This window comes from Lissotriton helveticus, chromosome 3_2 (assembly GCF_964261635.1).
Source record: "Lissotriton helveticus chromosome 3_2, aLisHel1.1, whole genome shotgun sequence".
NCBI classification, from domain to species: Eukaryota; Metazoa; Chordata; class Amphibia; order Caudata; family Salamandridae; genus Lissotriton; species Lissotriton helveticus.
In genome coordinates, this window is record NC_136062.1 from 388,986,927 (window position 1) to 389,012,766 (window position 25,840).

A 25,840-nucleotide genomic window follows, 5' to 3' on the forward strand; every position below is an offset into this window, starting at 1 on the left:
AAAGAGCCTTCTGAGACACGTAATCCAAGGACGGTTCCATCGAAACCGAAACTCATCGACACGACAGTGTTCGGACCGAACGTCGTCGAACCGAAGGTGATAAAGCCAAAGGGCACCGACCCGAAGGCCACCATTCCATGTAAACCTTCGAAGCCAAAGGCCGTCGAATCGACCAAATCGAGTTCGACTGTCGAAAAAGGAAGGAAGCCTGTCGACGAAGGCAAAAGGGCTACGCCCAAGGCGGTCGTCGAACCGAAACCTAAGGTAGACCAAACCAAACCGGTGGAACAGAAGCCCATCGATCCGAAGTAGGGCATCAAGCCAAAGCCGCAGGCTCCGAGGACACCTCTACAGCCGAAAGAAGTTACCGAACCGACGAAACCGCTCGGTCCGAAAAAAGTGGTGAAACCTGTAAAAGACATCGGACCGACAAAACCTGTCGGAAAGCCTCAAAAACCGATCCAGGCACCAATAGCGGTCGAACCGATTAAAGGCATCGAACCGAAGAAGGTCAAACCTAAAACTACGGCCCCAAAGCAAAAGACTGTGGAAGAGGAGATCATCCATCCAGACCCCTCCACAGAAGATCAGTCCAAGTTATATATTGACCCAAATACTGGGAAAGTGACTGTTTACACAAAGAAGAAAAGACCAGTGCCTGCTGAAGACTTTTCTAGAATTTCTCTCAAAAAGAAAAGACTGTGCAACCTCTCCTATTCTTTTCCAACCTATCTCTCCAGCTGCCCCATACTCACCTGCACGCTCTGACCACAACCCAGATGAAGATCAGGATGCCAATGTGGGTTTCGGATATCCACAAAACCCATATATAGACCCCAATTCACAACCATGGGGTGGGGAGGGGAGGGTGTGATCCAGACACTGAGGGGGCTCTACCCATTACAGACCCTACTGTATACCCAGCTAAGCAATCACCCACAGAAGACACAGTGGCTTTTAACTCTTTAATAGATAGAGCAGCAAGTTACCATAATGTAGACATGCATTCAGATGCTATAGAAGAAGATTTTCTATTTGATACGCTAGCAACATCAGCAAGAAGTGTCAAAACACTCCCCATGTTAAAGGGCGTCCTAAAGCACGCAAATTACATATTCAAAGACACTGCTAGGGCACGTGTCATCAACCCTAGAATAGAGAAAAAGTATAGGGCTGCACCAGTAGACCCTACTTACATCAGGGGACAACTGCCTTTAGACTCACTGGTGGTATCCAACGCACGAAAGCGTGCTAATTCACAAACTACTGGAGAGACTCCTCCTCCTGACAAGGAGTCAAAGATTTTATAAGCATCCGGCAAGAGAGTAGCAGCTCAAGCAGCAAACTCATGGAGAATAGCCAAAACTCAGGCTTTGCTGGCCACATATGACAGGGCGCACTATGATAGTTTAGAGGGACTACTCCAACACTTACCTGAGCCTTACAAGGAGCAGGCAGATGAACTTATACAGGAGGGAAAGCTCATCACCAATGCCTCCATTAAGTGCGCTCTAGACGCGGCAGATACAGCTGCCAGATCTATCAACACAAGCGTACTGCTTAGGAGGCACGCATGGCTTCGCAAATCTGGATTTAAGAATGAAGTACAGGCCACAATTCTTAACCAGCCTATAAATCCAGATTTTTTATTTGGTCCAGCAGTTGACTCACTTCTGCAAAGTCCATGGGAGCTCTTCAGTCCCAACAATACAGAGGCTCCTTTCGTCGCTCCAATTATAGAAGAGGAGCGCGAGGTAACACATCGCAGCAATCCTCCACATACAAAACTAATACGCAATCAACATACAATAGGAACACAAACAGGGGTGGATACAGAGGAAACAGAGGAAATAAATACAAGGGCAGAGGTCGTGGAGGCAATGCCAAGAGATCCTCCACTAACACCAAACAGTGACTTCTTGGCACTACCCCCAGACCATTTAACACCGGTCGGGGGAAGACTACAACAATTCCTGCCAGTCTGGTTAAACATCACTACAGACAAGTGGGTCAGGCAAATTATCCAACATGGCTATTGCCTAGAACTCACATCAACCCCACCCAATATACCACCCGTACACCGTCCAATGTCACAGGAACATATAACATTACTGCAGCAAGAGGTCATCAGTATGCTGCAAAAGGGGGCCATACAACCAGTCCCACTCCAACATCAAGGAACAGGAGTATACTCACTATACTTCCTCATTCCAAAAAAGGACGGTTCTCTCAGACCAATATTGGACCTCAGGCCCCTCAACCTGTACATTTTATCAGAGCATTTCCACATGCTCACTCTGCAACAAGTCTTACCATTGCTGCGTCAGGGAGACTCCTAGCAAGTCCTCAAACAATTAGTGCCTCGCCCATGTAGACATCCTTATTTAACGTGGACCGGGTAGGGATATAAATTATCACTCCTACCTTGGATATGTCCAATAACATATACAAAAGGGTCTGGATGTACTCTTTTCACTTAAAAATAATAAATCACACAGGACCAAGTAATTCACCAACAGAAAAGTTGTGAAGAATAGAGAGAGTACCTCACAGTAGAACAACCCGAGGGATGGTCAACCATACATACATTTACCAAACACTATTGTGTACATTCCAAAAAGCAAGCTGCTGTAGGACAGGCTGTTCTCAAAACTCTTTTTCAGACTGCTGCAGCTGACACAGGCGTCCACCGCTATGGGAGATACTGCTATACATTCTATGCACAGATATGAATTCAGCAGCCCACATGCCTCGAACGGAATATGCTACTTACCAGTATGCATCTGTTCTTGGCATGTAGGGCTGCTGACATTCATATCGCCCACCCGCCTCCCCGGTGCCTGTCGCAGCTGTAGCATTCACTCTTTGCATGGACATCTCTTACTGTACTATACTCCATCTCTGCCACAATGGCGAAAAATAATCTGAGGATGGAGAGGATGCCCATGCGCACTGTAGTCCGAGAGAGGAGCCACCTATCTCGTGATACTTCGAAGACTCTTGCAGGACAACAATGTGTAATCATCCGGACCCAACACTAGGCGGCGATCTATGCACAGATATGAATGTCAGCAGCCCTAAATGCCAAGAACAGATGCATACTGGTCAGTAGCATATTCCTTATGCACTACATATGTGCAGTATGCCTGGCCAAGTAAATACTACTACATGTATATACATGCATGGGTTTGTTTTGTATAAAGATGACTAAATGGAATATGTATATGAATGTATGATTATGTGTTAACATATACATATATGTGTTTGTCAACATATATGTTCTTGGTTCCAGTGTCATTTTTACACTCTTGAGTGTGTAGTATTACTTGTCTGATGTTACATTGTAATACTGAACCTTCTCTGCAAAGACAGCTAGAAACTGTGATTCTGAAGCTTCCATCATCTGCACAACAGACCTGTTATCCTCTGCTTGGGAGGTGTCTGCCCCTGCTTGTTGATCCTTTCAAACAGAGGTTAAGGCAGATAAACTTGTTCCACAACCGTATCACTTGTGCACCACCAGGTGAGGGGTGCATTTGTACAGCACTGACGCGGACACCAGTGAACCCTTTCTACACTCCCGACCTCTGACTGCTGTTTTGGCTGCGTTTGAGCTGCGCTGTCATAGCGCTAAGGTACTGCCACCTGTTGTCTTGCTGCCTGCTAGTCCTCCCCGCCGCCGCTCATCTTTACACCAAGCGGCTGCCGAGTGGGAGGACTACATCATCCAGTAGCCCTTGCGGGATAGTCCCGCCCACCAACGCCAATCACCGCGCACGGAGGCGCTTGAAATACCGGCGCTCCCGTAGGGGAGCGGGAAACGCTGACGCGGACACCAGTGAACCCTTTCTACACTCCCGACCTCTGACTGCTGTTTTGGCTGCGTTTGAGCTGCGCTGTCATAGCGCTAAGGTACTGCCACCTGTTGTCTTGCTGCCTGCTAGTCCTCCCCGCCGCCGCTCATCTTTACACCAAGCGGCTGCCGAGTGGGAGGACTACATCATCCAGTAGCCCTTGCGGGATAGTCCCGCCCACCAACGCCAATCACCGCGCACGGAGGCGCTTGAAATACCGGCGCTCCCGTAGGGGAGCGGGAAACGCTGACGCGGACACCAGTGAACCCTTTCTACACTCCCGACCTCTGACTGCTGTTTTGGCTGCGTTTGAGCTGCGCTGTCATAGCGCTAAGGTACTGCCACCTGTTGTCTTGCTGCCTGCTAGTCCTCCCCGCCGCCGCTCATCTTTACACCAAGCGGCTGCCGAGTGGGAGGACTACATCATCCAGTAGCCCTTGCGGGATAGTCCCGCCCACCAACGCCAATCACCGCGCACGGAGGCGCTTGAAATACCGGCACTCCCTCCGCGTCGCGGGACGCGCGCGGGCGGTCGCCGGGCTAAGCCCGGGCAAAGGGCGGGCCCTCTGTGGCCCTCAGTGGCCGAGGTAGGCCGGGCTGGGCCCTGTTATTTTAGATTTATTTGTTAATTTTATTCTTTGCTGCTCTGATACTGCAGCAAACTTACATACATCAATATACGGATGATCTCTTGACTATATTCCTGCTATCTGTTTATTGTGATCTCTTCGGCTATCTTCCGTAACCGACTATTTATATTTTTATATTTGGTGTCCGATTATTTGTGATTGCCTATTAAACGGAAGGACTATATCTTAAAGATTAATCATGTCTACCAAGAAACTACGTTCCGGGAAAGTACTAAAGGATAAAGAAGAGGTGATATCTGAACCTACATGCCTGAGGAAAAAATCTGAAAATAGCGCGTTAATAAAAGGTCAGATGCAACTGGAACATATTTGGGAAAAATCAGGAAATAAACTTGCAAAAGACCCAATAATTTCAAAGTCTGGTATATCGCCTCACTCCCAATCACAAATTAAGTTAGAAATAGATTCAAACATTGGTGTACCGATTGAATTAAAACAATCTATTTCCCCTCAAAAGATGGATAGTATTTTCTTGGCACATGATCATAATATTTTTACTGAGAGAGAAAAGGAAGGTGAAGACTTTGCTGCTACATCCATCTCCACTAGTATTGATCTTGAACTTTGTGGTCGATACATGGATAAGAAATCCTCTGCCCAGGCTGTGGACAGTAAAATTCCAATTAGAGCAACACCATCTGGAATGCTTCTATATAGTAGCACTCCATCAAACAAATCTCAAGATGACTATTTAACACACAGTGATTTGAAATCTCCTCACCTTAATATATCAGGGATTTGTTCTTTTGTTCAATCTAGCTACCCAAAAAATGAGAAACCGATATCAGAATCGTTGATAGCGCTTGAACAAATATTGTCATCTATACTGCTGCTCCTTGGTAAATTTGCTGTGAGTTCTGATTGTATTCTATCATCTGTGTCTGAGATTTTGAAGGAAATGTTGGTGAAAAAGGGTGCTAATGTCCAAGCACCGACCTCTGAACCTGTAGTAGAAAAGATTATATTACCCTCTACTGAATCCGCAGCTCAGAGCCTGTCAATTTGTACTAATCTTTTGCAGGGCAATATTCCTTTGAAATTAACTGTCAAAGCAGACACCCATCCACCCCCAAAGAGCTCTGTCCTATCTCCCACTGGAGAGAGTAAATCTATAAAACTCACTGACAAAGATGATAGTTTAATAGAGATGGTGCAAACGACGGGAAATGATCTTTTTCCAATCTTTGTCAATGAAAAAAAGGGCCAAGATGGAGTGCAGGCTCAGACTAAAACTAGAAAAGAAAGAATAAAAGGAAAAAATAGGAAGTTATTACGTAAATATAAGAAAAAAAGACCAAGGCAAATTATTTTCCAAAGCATATGTGCTGATGCACGAGAGGAGCCAGGAAATGGGGAAAATCCACTATTGAATGTAACTAAAAATAAAGCAATGGGCGATGCACCTAATGATGTATTAGAAAATAGAACGATTAGGAGCTGTACAAATGAGCAGTCTTCTGCTCATGTGGTACTAGCCCCGGAACCTTTATCTGTGTTGACTGATGTTATAGACATTCCGCCACAAATAGTAAAAGTATTAAATCCAACTGCATTTACTTTTCGACCCCAACTTAATACTATTAGTGGCCCAACTCCTCAACCAGTAAAATGTGAATTGAAAACAGTAGATACATTAATACTGGATTTTCTTCCGTTGTTTGATCAAGATGTAAAAATGAATAGATCTTGGCTTCTTAACTGCTTTAAGGAAACTGAAAACTTAAAACTGATTCTGTCGAATGATATTGACCTGGTTTTCCCAGTAAAATCAATCATTGGACAGCGAACAAGAGTAATATTTTATTCTAAAATAATTACTAATCTTGTTTTACAACAAGCAGAATTTTTCCAATGTAGAGGAATTGATGTACTGCCATTCTATAATAGATCCACATCTACTGCCCCTAGAGATAGTATTAGTAATCCAGCATCTATATATGATGACGGTTATTCTGGTAATAAAGATCTGAAAATCTGGATCACAAAGGGCAAAAGAATGGTATCTCAGGCCTTGCCATTGCCTGAACATGCAGATGCTCCTTTAATAGAAGACAATCAGATGTGGAACTGGCTGCCGGGGGTTCTTTCTACTAATTGTGTGAACAACCCAAGACTTTTCCAACATCTTTAACAATAACTTAAAAATTGTCTCTTGGAATGCTGCTGGCATGTTTAATTCCCCTGAGAAATTTGACTTTCTATCTAAATTAAATGTCGATGTAATATGTTTGCAGGAGACGTGGTGTAAAAAGCTCCCCTATATAGGGAATGAGTTTTTTGTCCTAGAGGCCCCTGCAAAATCTTCAAAAAAAGGCCATGCGAAAGGAGGAATCGCTTGTTTGCTATCTACCTCTTTTCAATGGCATTACACGCATTATTCTGATTCTAGTAATCTTTTTCAATCTGTAACTATCACTAACCTGGGCAAAGTTGGAACGCGGTCTTCGTTTGTTATTTTAAACGCATATATTCCCCCTGAGGAATGTTTTAATTGTGTCATGAAGCGAATGTTTTCCTATGTAGCGAACCTAATGAATGCTGAATACCCCCCCTATATACTAATGGTAGGAGATCTAAACAGTAAAATATCCAACTCTTCTCTAGTTAAGTTTAGAAATAAACTGAAGGAAGAAGTATATAATATACCCCAAATGTCCTGGCCTCCTAATATAAAAACTAGTAAAAGAGGTAAGATCCTGTTGGAGGAACTAAGCCTCTTAGAAGGGCTTATTATTAATGGCAGAATGCCCTCTGATAGTCCTGCCCACTTCACACATGGTTCGTATAGGGGAGAGTCTATTTTGGACTATGCCATTACGGATTTTGAGTCATTCCACTTGATTGAGGATATGGAGGTCACTCATTCTATACTGAGTGATCACAAAATAATAAATCTGACTCTTTTATTAACCCCTTCTGAAACTAATGCTTGGTCCTTAAAGCATAGAGATCTCTCTATTGATCGAAGATCGGGTAGATGTTTTTGGGGTTCCTCTTCCATGAAGGATGTACAAAGCCTTCTGGCTCAAACCCTATTAGAACTTGACCAGTGGGAGGGAACAGAATTCCTGCAATTTGAAACTTTTATTAAAAAAGTCATTGGATTCGCTAAGAAAAAGGGAGGTCCAAAAAAACCTCACTTTTCACCTAGTCCACTATTTTTTCTGAATAGGGAGATAAATGCACTAATCAGGAATCAGTATCTTAATAGAACGGTAGAAAATGAGTCTCTACTAGCATTATTAAAACGCAGAAGAGTTAGATTGAGACTCAAACTGAAAAAAGAAAAAGAGGATCTTCTCTGGATTAGCCTGAGGGAGGCAATAACCTTTAATCGAACCAGAGAATTCTGGTCTATAATAAGAAAAGGTTGTGGTACCATAGTAACTCCCCGTCCTATATCCATAAGCGAAAAAGTCTGGACAGTATTTGTAACCGCATTATATGCCCCAAATGAAGTATTGGAGGATATTGGTATGATGGAATCAAATGATTTACAAAAATGCAATTTACCTACAGAAAAAATAATAGTGTCGGCAATAAAGAGTATGCGCTCTACTGGAGCCATGGGTCCAGACGAACTCCCTATGACAATCATTAAGCAGGATATTTCTACTTGGAGTCGGATTCTTCTCCCCTTATTTCAGGCTTGCTTTTTAACAAGAACTGTCCCTGACTCCTGGAGGGGCAGTATATTAATTCCTATATTTAAAAAGGGAGATCGGGAGCTGCCATCTAATTACCGCCTAATAGCGTTATTAGATGCCATAGGGAAAATTTTCGCTAAATGCGTATTAATGTTAATTATGGAATGGGCAGAAACTAATAAGATTTTACCAATGGAACAAACTGGTTTCCGTGAAGACCACGGAACGCTTGATAATTTGACGATGCTACAGGTGATCAGTGACAAGTATGTACGTATCCGTGATGGTGGCTTATATGCCGCATTTATTGATTTCTCCGCGGCGTTTGACAGAGTGGACCGTCCAACGCTGTGGAGAAAACTGGCGACATTGGGTATGCCAGGATACTTACTTGCGTTGGTCCGTTCTTTGCACACGAATACATGGTGTAAGGTACTACAAGGTGGTGAAGAGGGTATTACAACATCTATTCCCTCTCAGAACGGCCTCAAACAAGGGTGCATGTTAGCACCTATATTGTTCTCTTTGTATATAGCCGACCTCCCAATTTTTATTTCATCTTGTGAGGGTGCTGCGCCGAAAATTGGAGGATCTGCTATATCTATCCTAATGTACGCAGACGATATTCTTATTTTGGATTTGACCCCGAAGGGTCTATCTAATCGCCTGCTTGCATTGCATGAATTTGCTGTAGTACACCATATGAAAATTAATTCGTCAAAAAGTAAAATCATGTGCATTTTTGGTAAAAGAAAATGTAGATCGAGCAAGTATAGGTGGTCTATAGGGGGGCAAAGGCTAGACGTGGTTAAAACATATCCGTTCTTGGGTAAAATAATATCATCTAATCTTAGTGAGACACCTCATATCGAACATAACTCTCGTAAAGCATTGACCCATGGAAGGGGGTTGTGCTCGTTATATAATGCTACGGGGAAGAGACATTTCTCTCTTTTTTTGGAAGTCTTTAAAGCAAAAGTGCCAGCTACTCTCTTATATGGAATAGAATTAGTGGAAATGAAATATTGGGGATTCCTTCAAAAAATGGAAGGACGGGTGCTTCGGAAAATTATGTCCCTAAGTAATGCATGTTCTACTTCTTCATGCAGACTAGAATTTGGACTCCGCAGTTGTTGGACACAGGGATTGGTGGCATTAGTAAGATGGGTAGCATGCTTGGCTAGAGGAAAACCAGGTACACTAAGAGAGCTTGTTAAAAAGGAATTACTGGGTAATCTTAATGATTTTTCCTCTCTACTAAAAAATTTTAGGAAAGCTGTGGCCCTGTTGGAGTTGGATGAGGGTACCCTATTTTCACTTTCTCCTTCTGAGCTTAAAATCTCACTAAAAAGAGCCTCGTGGGAGTTATGTTATAGGCTGGATACCCTTGCCCAACCCAGATTATATAATAGGGAACCTCTGTTGGAGACATATTCCCCCAAGCTGACCCAACAATATTTGACTTGGAATATTCCTCATGGAGTGCGTAGGTTATGGTATCTCCTACGACATGATTTACTCCCACTTAATTCACTCTTAGCAAAATGGCACGGAAGCTCCCCGATATGTAATTTTTGTGATGTCGCTGTTCAAGATCGTAACCACGTCTTGTTTGTTTGCCCTGCCTTACGTTCTTTGCGATTTAAGTGGATTAAGCCTATTTGTCTACAATTGGGAATCTTAAATGTTAAACTGTTTATACATGCACTTTACTGCCCTCCTAATGAATTGTTTTGTTGTAGGATTTTTAGATTTTTTAAAGGGTTCTTAAATATTTATTAGGTTGCTGTAATGATGCCGTGGCTCACTTTAAAAACTGATAATTGTTGTGCTTTGTCCTGTATTACTAATTATGTAAGTTCATATATTCATATTATTTGTCATTATTGTACTATGTAATGTCTATTCTTTATGTGGCCCTCATTGAGAGCCAAAACATAATAAATAAAACTTGAAACTTGAAACTTGTACAGCACTCTGTGGGTGTGAGATGTAGTTGTTAGCAGGAATGTTTGCTAATGAGCTAGTGCAATTCCATGAGGAAGCAAACATTGCTGAACATGTTCCAGGTGCACATTCCATATCTTCCCATTCAGCACTAGACTGTTCTTTCCAGGTGTGTGTGTAGTTTCTTATACCTATAAGCAATGTGGCTTCTAACATAGTCACTCGATTTTATCTACATGCCCGACTCTGACCTTGGCAAGGAGAGTGGAGGAAACAGTTGGAATCCCAAGAGAGGCTGCACGAAGAAATGTTGAAGGTTGCTATGAAGAGTATACCACTTGTGACCGCTAGGAGTTCAGAAAGTTAACAAGAACTCCTGAGACAACTGACAAGACCTACCTCCCTGTGCATCTAGGGACATGACATCTCTCTAGGTGGCTGGGTCTTCTGATCCTTTGGTAATTCCAGCATCTTGTCCATCAGCGTACACGTTTCTGTCAATAATCCAACTCTATTAAAGTTGGAGCTATAGGTATCTGCTTATATATAATCATAATGATCATGCCCAGCTCTGAACTTCTTACTGATACTACTTACAAATTCCTTGAATGATAAAATAGTCCTATGTGTTAGCCTAGAATGAAAAAAGTATAATTTACAGATTGGGATTCCACGCAGATCGAGACAAAAGTCCCTTAAAGTGCTGGTACATCTGATTCTAACATTCATTACTGTCACTCTTCAAGGGCCTCTTTTCTGATATTTTCCTTTTGTCCCTACTAATATTCTTGCCCGCCGAATGCTGGGTATCAGTTTGTCCTCCTGCCCCTTAGATTTTAGGCACCTAATCTGCTCCTCTCAAAATGTGTTTTCAGGCTATGCCAGATGGTAGCAAGCAGAAGCGCTGATTAGAAAGTTTCAGTCATAAGCCACGCCAGTCATCATAGTCCTCTGCAATCACCTTTATACTGATTCAAGTAAATAAATCCGGTTTTATTAATGGGTGCTAAAGCAGGGAACAGTTGATTACTGCACTCTATATAGATAGTCTATTTATGTTCGAATTGTTAAAAGAATTTTATTTTTTTTTAGCATGTTTCTATCCTATTCATGTAGTAAATGGCTTCACCTTGTAAGCTTGCTAATCTGCAACTCGTGGCAAACTGCTATTAAATGAATTTTATGTCTTCCCATATTTCTTATATCCTCAATGAAGTCTGTTTATCCTGACTTGAACAGTGTATAATAAGAACTTGACAGCCTAGTGTCTCTAAACTATGTTTTTTCTTGTCTTGTTTGACAGCTTTGGGTTGGAATGCCTGCCTGGTATGTGGCGGCCTGTCGTGCAAACGTTAAAAGTGGAGCTATTATGTCTGCACTGTCGGATACTGAAATACAACGAGAAATTGGAATTAGTAACCCCTTGCATAGGCTAAAGCTGAGACTTGCCATTCAGGAGATCATGTCCTTAACCAGTCCATCGGCGCCACCCACATCGAGAACGGTAAGAGTAATTAAGGACGCGTTGAATTGCAAAGCTATTATTTTGTATCCATAGTTTCTGGTTTTAGAAGTAGATTTGCTCAGTGTTTTTAACTTTCTAATTGAAACAATTTCTTTAATAATGCTTGTAATATTTAAGAGATAAAGAATAGGTGCAATTTGTATTGCATTTGGATGGAAGTTGCCAGTAGACATTTTCTTAATTGAAAGTATTATTGTATCGGCAATTTCAAATGGTCAGTTTTGTGATTATAGTACCACTTTCAAATTTCAATATTAAAAATTTGTTTAAAAAAATGTTGTAGACAATTGTAAACAATTAACTTCTTATGAAATAGGCAGAACACTTGTTAAGTCTCCCTGCTCTTGTAGTAATTTAAACCAAAATCCTGTCAATGAAAGGTTTTGTATTTGAAATGTGCATTTTGTTCTAAAGCTCATTTGGTCTACAACTCAAATTCAGAAAAATGACTAGCATCATTGGCACTTGTCTTTGATGCACAGAATATGACAGCCTACAGTTTAGATCTCCTCTACCATGGTATCTTCTACATAGCCAATCAACTGTTAGCAGATTACTTAGTTTTTAGTAGCATGCTGCGCTCGATGCAGTGGGGGGACAAAAGCCTCACTGTGCATATGATGCAAGAAGGGCCTGTCTAGGCCTAGTCTGCACTGCCATTTTAGTTTTCTTTTATCTCGCGATCATACGAGGCTCACTGGTTGTCTGACTTCTGTTTCAGCCTTACACAAATATTTAATGGTGTTTCTCACTCGGGTTTGTAGATGCCTCTTTTTAGATATATATTATTTGTCCTAGAATATATTGTCTATGGGAAGGTTTGTAGCTGGTTGTAAAACATTGAGGGTTTCCTTAGCTTATAATTCATATTTGTTCCTGCTGCTTTCATTGTGTTATTGACATGATTAATTATTTTTCCGTTTGTGATATTGACTACACTCTTATCAAGATAAGTAGTTCTTATTATCCAGTGATATTTATAAGGACATGTATTATTTGCCACCTGCTACAGAAGCTAAGAACTAATTTCACAGGAGATTAGGGTATTGCTTCATATTACATAGAAGGCAAATGGTGCTGACCTCCTTATGAATTAGAAGTCAACAAGAATACTCAGTCCTACTTTCTTTCAGGTGTGCATGTTCTATTCTGACTTTAGTCTGTCATGTCTACATGACCCTAAGATTCCCAAAAACTCCTTAGCCCTTCTTCTTAGTGACTGCTTCCTAAGGGGAAAATAGTGTTTTTTAAAAGCTTAAATAGAGCACACTGCTAATTTATTCACAGCCAGGAGCCTTGGCCCAATTCTGCAAATTTGTAAGAACGTTTCATACATCTGGCCATTAGTTATTCCACCCATTTATTTTCAGAAAGCTCATGTATCCATGTCCTAGATAGTAAGTAGACACTTGTGTATCCTTATAGCTCACTTAAAATATACATTGTGGTGTCCTCTATATAAAAATATAGGTTCAGATCGTTCTTGTTATTTTTAGACGTGGCCTAACATAGATGTGGAGTACTATTAATGCGATTTCTGCTAAATGTGGGGCTCAGGTTAGAGATGTAACAAATCTCTAAGCACTTTTTCATCATGCCTGACAGTGGTTATCTGGGAAAGACTCGTACATTTAGTGTACGAGTCTAGACTAGAAGAATCAAGTAGTCTGTCATATCATGTGTTACAGAGACATTCCAAACATAGGGTTAAGATATTTTGTTTGTTAAAAAAGGCATGTGTGTCATCATACAGAATTGTCCTGAATGATGACCGGCCAAGAAATCCGATTTTTGCAGTGGCTACTTTTACTGAAATATTCCACACCTGTTGAATAATCGCTGGCGAAAGATTGGATCCGAAAACTTCAAAGCTCTCTAAGCCATTAAGGGGTGCTGTCTCCTTGTCAGCACCAAAAGGGACATCTAACAAAGTCACAGTCCTTATAGCTCCCACCCAGCATGTCGACATTCCGTTCTCTATAGTTTGCGTATTCAAATTACATCTGGAGCTTGCACCTTGTCACTTCAAAATGTCTTAAATTTTGTGCTGGGCTAGGAGATCTATCTCCCATAGTATCCTTTAATCAAACCCTATAGGGACTGTGAGAGACCGATATCCAGTAAAGACCCTCATTCTATATGCGTGTGCTGCCTGGGGTTGTACCAGTTATCCAATTTATGCCATCCCTACTGCAATATGCATACTATGTCAAGTAAAGAGAAGGTGGTCTAGCAATTCACCGCGCAGGCCTGTGAGGACCAACTAGGCCGGTGTCATTTTCAGGCCAGCTGTAGGTCACTAACATCGCACTCCTCAAGAAAGCACAAGAAACATTAGCACTCTTTTTTAAAGCAAGGTAAATTACCTCTGCACCCTCATCTCCCACATGATTGTCGTCTCTGAGACCGAGTTAGTACCCTTAGACCCCTCTGAACTGGCAACAATGGCGCTTGCAGATTCTCATTCGCACTAACCTGTATCTAGAGTCTCAACAGATATGACCCCAGATGAGACTGCGCTGATGCCAGCATTTCCCAACTTCTTGTCCCTGGAGTCAGATCACCATTTTCAGACTTTTCTCCAGGACAGCGAACCCCTTTGGCCCGCCTTCAGGCCACCTGGGGCCTCGAGACGTGCCTATGTTAATTAATCAATCAATCGTTAAGTGAGACTACACACCCGTAAGGATCTCAGTGCCCTTTGTTGCCACGCCAGTGTTCGGCGCAGACGTGTCTCCCTCCGATGCTGTACCACCTCACTACTTTCCAGTAGTGCACTATATAGCAATGCTGCCAGTGCCAATCATGGCTCCCAAGGCCGCAGATGCCACTTCCTCCAATTTCTATGACAGCACTGGCGCCAAGCTCCATTCAAATGTGGAGCTAGTACATTCTTTGGAAGAATTTAAGTCCAGAAGTAAGGCCCAGAAGATTCTTGAGGAAGAGAGATGCCACCAAGAAGTAGCTCTTTCATATGACCAGCCCTGCAAGACCGACTTGGACTCCCTTAAAATTTGAGGCTGGGGTGGACCAGGGTTCTGCTGTCCCAACCAACATTGGAGTTCCCTGGGCTTCGGCCAGTGGTTTATGCATCTCCCTTTAGCTACAGGTGAAGTTTCCTTCTGTCCCTCTTCCTTTGGAGGTCATAATCTGTGGTACGAAACCCAACTGAAATGTTCAAACTACACCTTCCTTCCACCAATTTTCACAGTTGCCCGGACAGAAACAATGGATTGTGTAAATTCTTGATGTTTTTAAATTTCCTACTAGATTAATTTGAAAAGGAAAGGTTTGCCAAAAGCCATAGTAACTGCCAGTTGAGTGCAACTAACATCAGTAGAGATGCATTAATTTTTGGCAAATCATGTACTTGAACACATTCATACTTTATTTTAATCCTCAAGGTAATGGTTTGTTGAAAGACGGATTGACTGCACAAGAGACAAAGTAGATGATCAGCTCTTTTGTTGGGTATTGTGGCAGTATGACGGCAACGTAGTCTGGAAGAAGTCATTGTCCTTCTGGATTACTTGTTTGTATCAAGATGTTCTATGCGCTTGCTAAAAAGGAACTGCCTGAGTGACTCCAAGCTAATTTTACAAACAAAGGAAGTGACTTGGTGCACAGCAATGTTTTAGCGGAAAAGTTATACCGAAAAAAGTTCAAACTGGTTTTTGTAAAGATTGGGTGCTCCACCAGGTTGCGTAACCGTCCAAATACGCTTGGATGAGTGATGCTTGGTTAGTGCACACACATTGTTAGTGCGTCCCTGTACTTGGGCACACCTTTGGGTTCGTCACAGAAGGACAGATTCCGTTGTTACTGTTTATGGTTGTTTATTATTGTTATAAGTTTCATAAGTTCATTTGTGTTGCATTTTTATGAAAACGAATATTTATTTCATATCCTTATTAAAGTCGATTCAATTCGCATTTGCAATGAAAAAACGAAAAACGCTCCGATGCATTTCGGGCATGGCCCTTTCTCAAGGAGCTCTGTTGGTGAAAGAATAACATCGTTTGGTATACGCTCTAAATGATAATGTTCATCACACAAGATTAAAGACAAACTCAAAAAACTGAGATAACGTGCATACACATAAAATATCTTAATACATTTTGCATTCATTGATTCATGTCTGGCGTGTGTGGTGTGAGATAGAAATGTCTGGTGACATCACACAGTATGGGACGACTTAGGATTCAAAAATAAAAAGGAAGACATACCGAATGTTTTCTATTCCCGGCATATTTCGGGATAGTCACTAGCTTGCGCTGTTGAAAAAAACAGTGGAGTTTATAATGTGACATTAGATGTGGTGGCAAAAAGTGAAGGCAAAGACAATAATAAAACCTTACTACAACGAGAGACAGTCTGGATTTACCGGTTACAATCATTTAAACCGTTCGGTCTCAATGACCGCATTGAACTTAGCTGTTACCTGTAGAATTCAGTATGATACTGTAACGCATTACCAATTGTGTGGTCTGTTTTCCATTAATCTGTAATTTGACCCATTTACGTCCACACCAGTTTTGACATACACAACCTTTTTTTTCCCACACACCACGTTATCCCTAGGCAGAATTCCCTTTGTAAGTCCTTTAACTCAACCCACATTAAGATGGCTGCCATTTTCCGTCCACCACACTAGTCCGTTTTTTATTTTCTGACATCCCGAACCCTTCGAGTTTTTTGCCAGGTTTTAACTCTCGATCACCCGCGGGAACACACTCGTACCCAATTCAGCTCAGCGTTCAGTCGAATCCACAAACGACAGAAGACGTTTGAAACCTATATTCAAGTAAGTTAAGCCGTTAGAGTAACTTGAGTCCCTTCGTAAACCCGCTATTGTTTATATGTCACATTATAAACTCCGCTGTTTTTTTCAACAGCGCAAGCTAGTGACTATCCCGAAATGTGCCGGGAATAGAAAACATTCGGTATGTCTTCCTTTTTATTTTTGAATCCTAAGTCGTCCCATACTGTGATGTCACCAGACATTTCTATCTCACACCACACACGCCAGACATGAATCAATGAATGCAAAATGTATTGATATATTTTATGTGTATGCACGTTATCTCAGTTTTTTGAGTTTGTCTTTAATCTTGTGTGATGAACATTATCATTTAGAGCGTATACCAAACGATGTTATTCTTTCACCAACAGAGCTCCTTGGGAAAGGGCCATTCCCGAAATGCATCGGAGCGTTTTTTCGTTTTTTCATTGCAAATGCGAATTGAATCGACTTTAATAAGGATATGAAATAAATATTCGTCTTCATAAAAATGCAACACAAATGAACTTGTGAAACTTATAACAATAATAAACAACCATAAACAGTAACAACGGAATCTTTCCTTCAGTGACGAACCCAAAGGTGTGCCCAAGTACAGGGATGCACTAACAATGTTTGTGCGCTAACCAAGCATCCAAGCTCATTTTACCCATTGTCATCCTCCACTCTTGCAAGAGGTGTTCTTATTGTGGAGATCTTAAATGCGGCAATATAAGCATCCTTGCACACCTTTGCTAAACTAAACACTGTTGGACTTGGACTCGAAGGAGCGTAGGCACCTGCATTTTGCCAAATCTCTGTGGCAAGATTACCACATCTAAGAATCTAGCAGCCTGCCTTCTTGTGGTATTGTTTGAGAATCTATTCAATAGACAAGGATTCTGCAGGTAGAAGTATCCAATCGAACAAAAATTTACGACTTTCTGTAACTCTCTTCATGGTGGATACTCTATCTCCCTGCCGATTCCTCACTGATACCACCCACTTCCCTGTTGATGGATGGGTACACATGGACAATTAAAGGTTCCAATTAGTGTGTTGTACTGCACTTGAACCAGTTGATACTACTCTATCTTTTCACCTTTAAAAATAAACAAATAAATGATAACTGATGTTGATAAGCCGAAAAGTGTGCTTTATGTACTTGGCGACAACGTCAGGCTTCACTTCAGCACTCACGCAGCATCGGTACCCCTACCAGCTTCAAGAGCTTTGAAATGTACAGATCAAGTTAGACATCTGGGATAATTCAACAGGTGAGGATTCTGCATGAGAGAGTAATTTGGTATATTTTTTAGTTTCAGATGACCTTGTGTCTGTATTTAAATACAGGTATATGTGTACAGGGATTTCTTTTTCTGGTAAATAGTAATTCATTTCGTACTTTGCAGAATGTTAATCAACCAACTTTGTATGTGTCAAGATTGGAATGCTATCCATTTATACTCAATGCGCACTTTATGTTCCACTGAACTTTGAGCTGCACAGTTTCACACTGCAATAATCGAACAACTAATAGGATTGTACATTTCATTGTTTTAAACCAGGGCAATTTCAGTTCAAGAATGTACATTAAGCTCCAAAATTCATCCTATCAACAGTAACTTATTTTTGAGACCTAGAATTTGAATATCTGGATACTGGTTGGTTAAGTACACATTCCAGCTCCTACAAGATCTAGGCATTTCCACAAAAGAGGGCATAACCTCCATCTCTGTGAAAAGTAGATGGTTATTTCAAACAATCTTTGATGTTCAAGTCCGCTTGCATCAAAGCCTTGAAATATTGTGAGGTCCAAGAAAATGAATGGAGTGGCAGAAGGTGGGTAAATGCTTGGGGCCCTCTGCACAGACAAGCTGGGGTTTGTTTTCTGTTTCTCCTAGTTTGATTTGGAACATTCTGCCCTCAATGGTTAGTGTTTTTATTAGCAATTTAACCCATCTGCCTGAGGGTTGTTGTTGTTAAATGCTTTTTCCCTGTTCTGTGCATAAATAAGTACCTTCAGTTGCAACCTCGTCCTTATTTACAATTTTCTTATACATTACTGGCATTAAGGATAAGAGCCCCAAAAGATTGCCTTGATGACAAGGCACAATCCTGCAACGGGTGACTAGGAGGGTTTAGCCACTGCCTTGTCTGACTACTTTTATTGTGACAACATTGTACTGGCAAATATATAATATAATACCAGATAAGAAAGAGGGTCTAAGTGATATTTAAAGACCTGCACGGATAAATCCCCTATCAATATGTAACAACAGAAATCCGTGGGTCTGCAAAAATATATGTATGTGTATTCCAGAATTGAGAACAAAAACAGTTACACCAAAGAAGGAGTCAAGACAGAACTAATGAAAATGTCACCAAGAGAAGTAGATTCCCATCAGTCACCGAAGTGATGTTTGTCATCATATGGGAAACTACTCTGTACCTCCTAGTTGTTAAAAAGAAGGTACTCACAGATATATGAATAAAATCTGTGAATGAAGCATGATGTCGGGCTTGTGATTGTGCAGTGTGGTGATAAGTGATTAAAATTGATTACCAAAAGGAAAAATATATTTATTGTGTATCCTTTGGTATCAAAAAATAAAACATAAAAAAGTGCATGAACGCCCTTAATAGATGTGTGGGCGCACTGTTATTGCGGTCGACATGTTTCAGCCAATCCAATAAGGCTTTCTTCAGGACTAGTTTTAAACTACTGGACATATAGTGAATAGTGGAAGAATAAAAATAGATTAGAAAATAGATACAACTTTATACCTGTACACAGCTATTATTTGGCGACTAGGCATAGGTGCCACACTCCTGTAAAAATAAAAACATTATTGAAAACAATGTATTCATAACATTGTACTGGCAGCAAAGGAGAAAAGGATGTTTCCTAAGAGGAAAGCAGCGTTAAAGTTGATCATATTTTTAAATGTCTTTCCAATCGGGACTGTTGTATAGTATATCGGTTCCAGATCTTACCTCTATTGGAATTTCTAACTTAATGTGGTAGACTTTAGTGCATTCATACCTGCTTCTCGATAAACAGTACAGTCACTACTTGCTACAAGTTGAAAAAAATATTGGGCACATTTCCAACCTTTTCAGAGAAGCACAAAGTTGTTAATTTGGCTAGGATCTAAATATTCAGAGGTTTGCCTATTATTCCAATGGGTAATGACTAACCAGGAAGAAAATGGCATTGCATCACAATATAGCATCATTGAAAGTTACCTCATGGCTTTCAAGTTCCACTCTATTGAACTCTTCCCCTCAAAACACATGCTCCCCACTTAATGTATTAAGGAAGACATGAACCTTTTTAGTAAGTGTATGTTACAACTAGAGTTAGGAATTTTTTTTATTGTACATTACCAAGATTTAACGTAGACAATGTTACGTTTCTTTTGACACTAAGCTGTTGAAACAGTTGTCTTGTCCCACTAATAATTCCTATTCCATGCAAACTAATCTGTCATCTCTCTGTCATACAATCTACTCATGTGAAGGAGTTTTATTTTAATGTGGCTTAGTGTAAGCATGCCCCATTTGAGCCAATACATACATGTTGGATCCTCTCAACTGAAAAATTACCGGTCGTTGCTCTAGATTGAAGTGTTTTTGATTGCGACAGTAAGGTTAGTTGGCAGTAGTAACTACAATTAAGGATGTTCTAACATTTCACTCTCATTTATATGCCTGAGGGTGTTTCAGATTTCCACATCAATCTGTAACTTTATTTTGTAGCTCTTGTGTAATACTGCAGCTACCTACCACAGGCAGATTGTTTGCATGCTGAAATGGTTTAGGGAGCACCTCTTTGTAACTCACAGACCAGCTGTTAATTGCAAAGGATTTTCACCAAAAGGCGTCTTACAGAAGATTGTCATTTTTATATCGGATTTTGATGTCCGAAAGGCTGTTGCTTTCTTCCAATTTGTCATATAACTGGGTCTACAAGAAAAAAGCAGCAAAATACAGACTTTGGTATCTGTTACCTTGCTAAGATATTTAGAGTATAACCGTCTATTTTATCTCGATTGGACTATGCTAGTGTGCTATTCTTGGGGGCCAATAAAGCCGAGATTCAACGACTCCGAGTCCAAAATTCGGCAGCTAGAATTTTGGTGGGACTTCCCCGCCGATGTTCGGTTGGAGCTACGATAAGAGGGTTGCATTGGCTTCCGATTTATGCCCGGATTCTGTTTAAAGCTCTGTGCCTGGCGTTTAAGATCCTTCAATCTGGGAGCCCGGAACTTCTGTGCACCCTTCTGACTCCATATGTTCCTCACCGTAACTTGCGCTCGCTAGGACAACACTTGGTGATTGTACCACGGACTAAACTCTGCCGTATTGGTGGTCGGTCGTTTCGGTTCATGGCAGCTAAGCTATGGAACTCCCTGCCGGCCCATATCCGTGGAATGGAGGACGTGCTGGCTTTCAGGAAAGCAATTAAAACCCTCCTTTTCCCTCTAACATAGTCTTGTGGATTATGTTTGGCTAACTCTCGTTGGATCTTGTACTATTTAGATTTGCCAGCGCCGGGACGCCTCTTTGCTGGGGCAGCTGCGCGCTTTAAAAAACACTTAACAAAACATAACATAAGTCCGAACGTATCTTCTTTCTGTGTCCACTGAGTCTAGAGTGACAAAGAAGTAATCTGGTTTCTAAATGTTCTCCTGGTTTCTAAATGTTCTCCTGAAAGTTACTGTTATGTTATTCATATTTGTTGAGCACACACACACCAGGTTGGTCTCTTGGTACTAAGGTAACAAGAGCGCGTCATGCTGCACATGATTTTAGTCATATACCTGTTTGAAGAGCCATGTTTTTAAGATTTGGCTGAATCTGACATAGCTGGGAGTAGTTTAAATATCAAGAGAAAGGGAGTTTCATATATGGGGGGACAAGTACTGCGAATCTGGAACCACCTGTTTTCTGCTTTTTGAATTTGGGGATTGTCAGGAGATACGCATGGATGGATCTCCGGTTTTGGTTGAGGATGTATTTTGGAATTCTGGCCGATATAAAGGCTGGGCTTCTTCCATAGAGGGACTTAGAAACGATACAGCCAGTCCTGAAAACCATCCTTTTTTTCTCCCCTGTGCCCAGTGTAATTTTCTCATCAGCGACGGCTTCCTCACGGCTTCCTCATTGACGACAGGCTCTCTGAGACAGCAGGTAACAAGGGTCGCTGCAATCTGTTTTTCCACCTTAAGATGGTTGCAGAAGATCCTATGGATGCTGCCTCGCTCTACTCAGAGAACTGTCGTCCAGGCTCTTGTGATCTCCCGCATCGACTATGGAAATGTGCTTTATCTTGGGGCCGATAAGGCCACTATAAATAAGCTTCAGGTGGTGCAAAACTCGTCAGCTCGTTTATTGTGCAATGTACCCCGGAGATCTTCTGCAGCTCAGGCTTTGCGTGACCTTCATTGGCTTAAGGTCCCGAACCGTGTAAAATTTAAAACCTTATGCCTTCTCTTTAAAATCAGGCAGGGTTCTGCCCCTAAATACCTACAGAACCTGGTTCAAGTCTATAAGCCTGGTCGCACTTTAAGATCTTCCACTAGTGGCGAGTTTTCTGTTCCCAGAAATAAACTGGCCAAAATGGGTGGCCGCTCGTTTTTTTATCTTGGCCCAAAGATGTGGAATGCTCTTCCGCCGGCCTTGAAAGCCGAGACTGATCTCCTCCCCTTTCGTAAAAAATTGAAGACCCTTCTGTTTAATTAATCCCTCTGCACTGTTTGTTCTGTTTTGGGCCTTTGGCTTGTTTTTCTTTCTTTTATCTATCCCTGGCACCGGGAAACCCATTGAGGGTAGCTGTGCGCAATATAAGTTTAAATAAATAAATAAATAAATGTAATGTGGCTGTGCTGTTGAACAGTTTGCCTGGCTGCCTACTGTTGTGCCAGTTGGAGTATGCGATTGAGGTCTGTTAGGCGTCTCAGATAAAGAGTTTGTGTAGCCTATCTGAGAGATTACTAAAGTGATATTAACTTGGACAAGGACTTTGAAGGAAAGGAATTTGGTGATTTTCGAAATTCTACAGAGTTGCAAGAAGCAGGATGAGGTTACTGCTCCTAGTTGGTGTTTCGTATAGAGAGCTCCTTGTCAATAAAGACACCAAGAGTTATTACTGATTTCTTGGGCTAAAAGCACCCATTGCAGGTGGCCAGTATGAAGGATTCCACAAATCATACTTGTTTTTGGTGATGACAATTTGTTTTGTCAGAATTTAATTTTAATTAATTGCTGGTTATCCAGTCACAGATTTACAGCATTGTGTTTTGGAAAGCTGCCAATTATTTCGGAGATTTGTAAATGTTAAAAAGTAACCATGTTGTCATCCTAGTTTTAGATTCTAACTCATTTTTTGAGGTAGTGTACTAGGGGGTGATTATACAGGTTAAAAAGATGTGGGGATGTGGCGGATCCCTGGGATACTCTGCAGTGCAACTGAACTTTGAGTGAACTGACGGGAGATAATCAGCTGCGCTTTAGAAAGGATATGACAGTCAAGCACTGTGACCTCTAAGTCTGCCGCTCCGACATGGTCCACTAAGAGATCTTGGTCAACCATGTCGAAACCAGCTCGGGGCTCCAGGAGGATCAGCACCTCAGGGATCCCGTCCCCGTCTGCTGCTCGCATTTCATCCACTACAGAAAGAATGACCGCTTCAGTAGAATGGGCTGTCGGAAAACTTGCATGGTGAGGGTCAAGAAAATTGTACTCCTAGGAAGGAATAGAGGTGTCAAGCAACATGTACCTCTGCAACCTTTGCTTAGTACCAGAGTGAAAAGTGATGATTCCTTTTCAGGGCTCGACAAATCTAAAAAATCTTACTTGACCTGCAGGTCGAGTAAGTAGACTTTTCAACTCGACCTAACATCAATTGCACTCAACCCACAATTTGGCACCTTGCACTGCAGTGGCAGATTTCACTCGCCCGGCCGGTCAAGTAGGCCTGAAAACTGGCTCGCCCTTGAAGAAATTCACTCGCATTTGCGAGCGGTCGAGTACATTTGTCGAGCCCTGCTTTTAGGGCAGAATCATTATAGCCTCCTTAAAGGAGCTAGGGACTCTCTCTCTTGATTAAAGGACAAGTTTAGAAGGGAGATGTCCGGGTCGGCAATAGAGAGAATACGGTTTATACGACCTGTGGGGGATAAATGTAATTTCATCCCAACTTAATTTTAGTCAGGAGGCCCACACGGCAATCCTTGCCGATTAGCGGAAAAACCAGATAGTCTAATGGAGTTTCTATAGTCTACGTAAGTTACATTGAAGAGTGAGCTAGGAGGAATGCTGTATTTTATCATTTTGATCTTCTCGATGAAGATTTTAAGGGCATTGCATAGGTTTTGAGTCAGTAGGACGGTTAACACCACTCTGTCAGGGTTAGAGAGTTCAGAGCAATTCTGAATACCTTTGATTTATTAAGAGTTTAAGATTTTATTCCAGAGAGAAGCTGATTTAGCATGTATGATTCTTTTAAAAAAAGATAATAATAATTATATATAATTTAAGGTGTTATGTGTAGACTTCCTTTTTGTCACCCGAATAATTGTTCCACCATTTTACGTTCCGCATTGCGAAGCCTGGCTAATTGGAGGTCTTCTGAGAACCATTTAGACACATGACGTCTAGCCTGTTTTGCTTTGCAGAGGGGAGCATGCGTATTACTGGCTAATGTTAGCCAAACTGAGATTATTTCTTTGTATCTATCGAAGTTCTTGTTTCGGGGTTAGGTGATTGCCAATGAGTCATAGAAGGCGTTGAGGTGTACTCTGTTCAGTTCCTGGTGTGAATTCTAGGACTTTGGGTGGGGTTGGGGGGGTGGAGGGGTTGGGGTGGGGAGGGAGGCGTTTCAAGAGGGGTCAGATCAGTCATTGAGAATTTCATTTAATAGTGATCCGACCATACGCAGAGACTCTGAAATTGGATATAAGTCGATTAGTGGACCAGACTTCGTCCCATTGTGTGACCTTTGGTATGAGTGGGTGATAATATGTGTTGTTCAGAGTTTAGACTCCTAAGCAGGTTGGTTAAAACTGTGGCTGTTCGACCACCGGTTTCCTCATTTGCCTAGTAGTTGAGTTCGCCAATTAGAAATATTTTTGCATGGTCGATGACTAGAAGAGAGACTGACTCTGCCGGAAGTTGTGGGAAGTGTTGCATTAACCCGGCGTTTTGTACATGAGAACACATATCAGGGGAGGTTGTTTTTTTTAAATGTTTTTATTAGGTACATGACATGTAATGGTATTGCATACAAAGTTTGTGCTTCACAACACAATTGCTTCCTCTCGTATTGGTCTAGTGGTTTTTTTATTGCTGCTGCTTCCACACCTGGTTTGAAGTTAATAGTAGCCATCAGTTAACTAAGTTTCGATTAAGGGCAGAATATCAGGGATGCTAAATCAAGTAGGTGGAATATTTCAATTTTGTTATTTGACCACAGAACAGGTTTTGAGGTAAGTGACCGTGAGTTGGTTGGTATGACACTTGAGTATGAGTAACATTTCTAACCCAGGTGGCAACTGAGGTTAAAATAGATTTGACCGACTCTATGGCTGTGATATTGTTTAATAGACCTATATTGTGTAGGTTTGCAAGAGAATAGGGTCTAATTAGTGGCTTACAGAGTAGACATCTTTACATTTTTGGGTATAATTGCTGGCCCCTGATGCTTGTTGCCGGGTGGCATGCCCCCTCAGCTGCCTCTATTAAATGGCCAGGGAGCTCTAAGAGGATCAGCCCACCACGGCGCAGGTTAGTTCCCCAAAATCCAATCTACCGTGCAGTAGCCCAAATTCAGTGCAAATTTTTAGATACAGGCAACGCTATAAAGTGCTCTATTTTTTTTCTACGAGTACTACAAGTGTGTCTGGTGCGGCTGCTAATACCACTGCGTCCGCACTGTTGCCTCCATTAAAACCAATATAAGATGTAATCGCACAAATTCAGTGCAATTTTTAAAATGCGATAAAGCACTCGATTTTGAAAAGCGATAAGGTGCAATTCAGAAATCTTTACTACAGATTACTAAAGTGTGGCTGTTGCGACTGGTACTAACAGCGCGTGCTCACAGCTACCTCCATTAAATGGCCAGGGACTCAGCGCTGATTGGTTTCCCCAAAATCCAATCTAAGATCCAATAGCGAGTATTCAGTGCAATTTCTCAAATGCCAATAATGCGATAAAGCTCACAATTGTAATACAGATAAGGTGCAACTCTTCAATCTTTGCAACAGATTTCCCGAGTGCAGCGTATGTGGCAGTTTCTGCCTCCTATGAATCTTGAACACTTGATGCTGGAGAAATAGTTACTTACCTGTAAAAGTAATTTGCTCGTATGGATATCTTCAACAAATATGGGTGCTTCTTCGCAGGTATTCTCAGATTTATGAAATAAGAG

General features: G+C 41.5%; 1 protein-coding gene across 22 annotated transcripts in view; it reads left to right on the forward strand.

Moving 5' to 3' along the window:
• PPFIA1 (PPFI scaffold protein A1) overlaps positions 1-25,840 on the forward strand; it is an 807,831-nt gene that overhangs the window by 585,439 nt on the left and 196,552 nt on the right. For all 22 annotated transcript variants that reach the window (XM_078684274.1, XM_078684276.1, XM_078684283.1 and 19 more), the window contains one exon: positions 11,402-11,602. In XM_078684274.1, the coding sequence (XP_078540400.1) occupies positions 11,402-11,602 (201 nt within the window). The remainder of the gene's footprint in view (positions 1-11,401; positions 11,603-25,840) is intronic.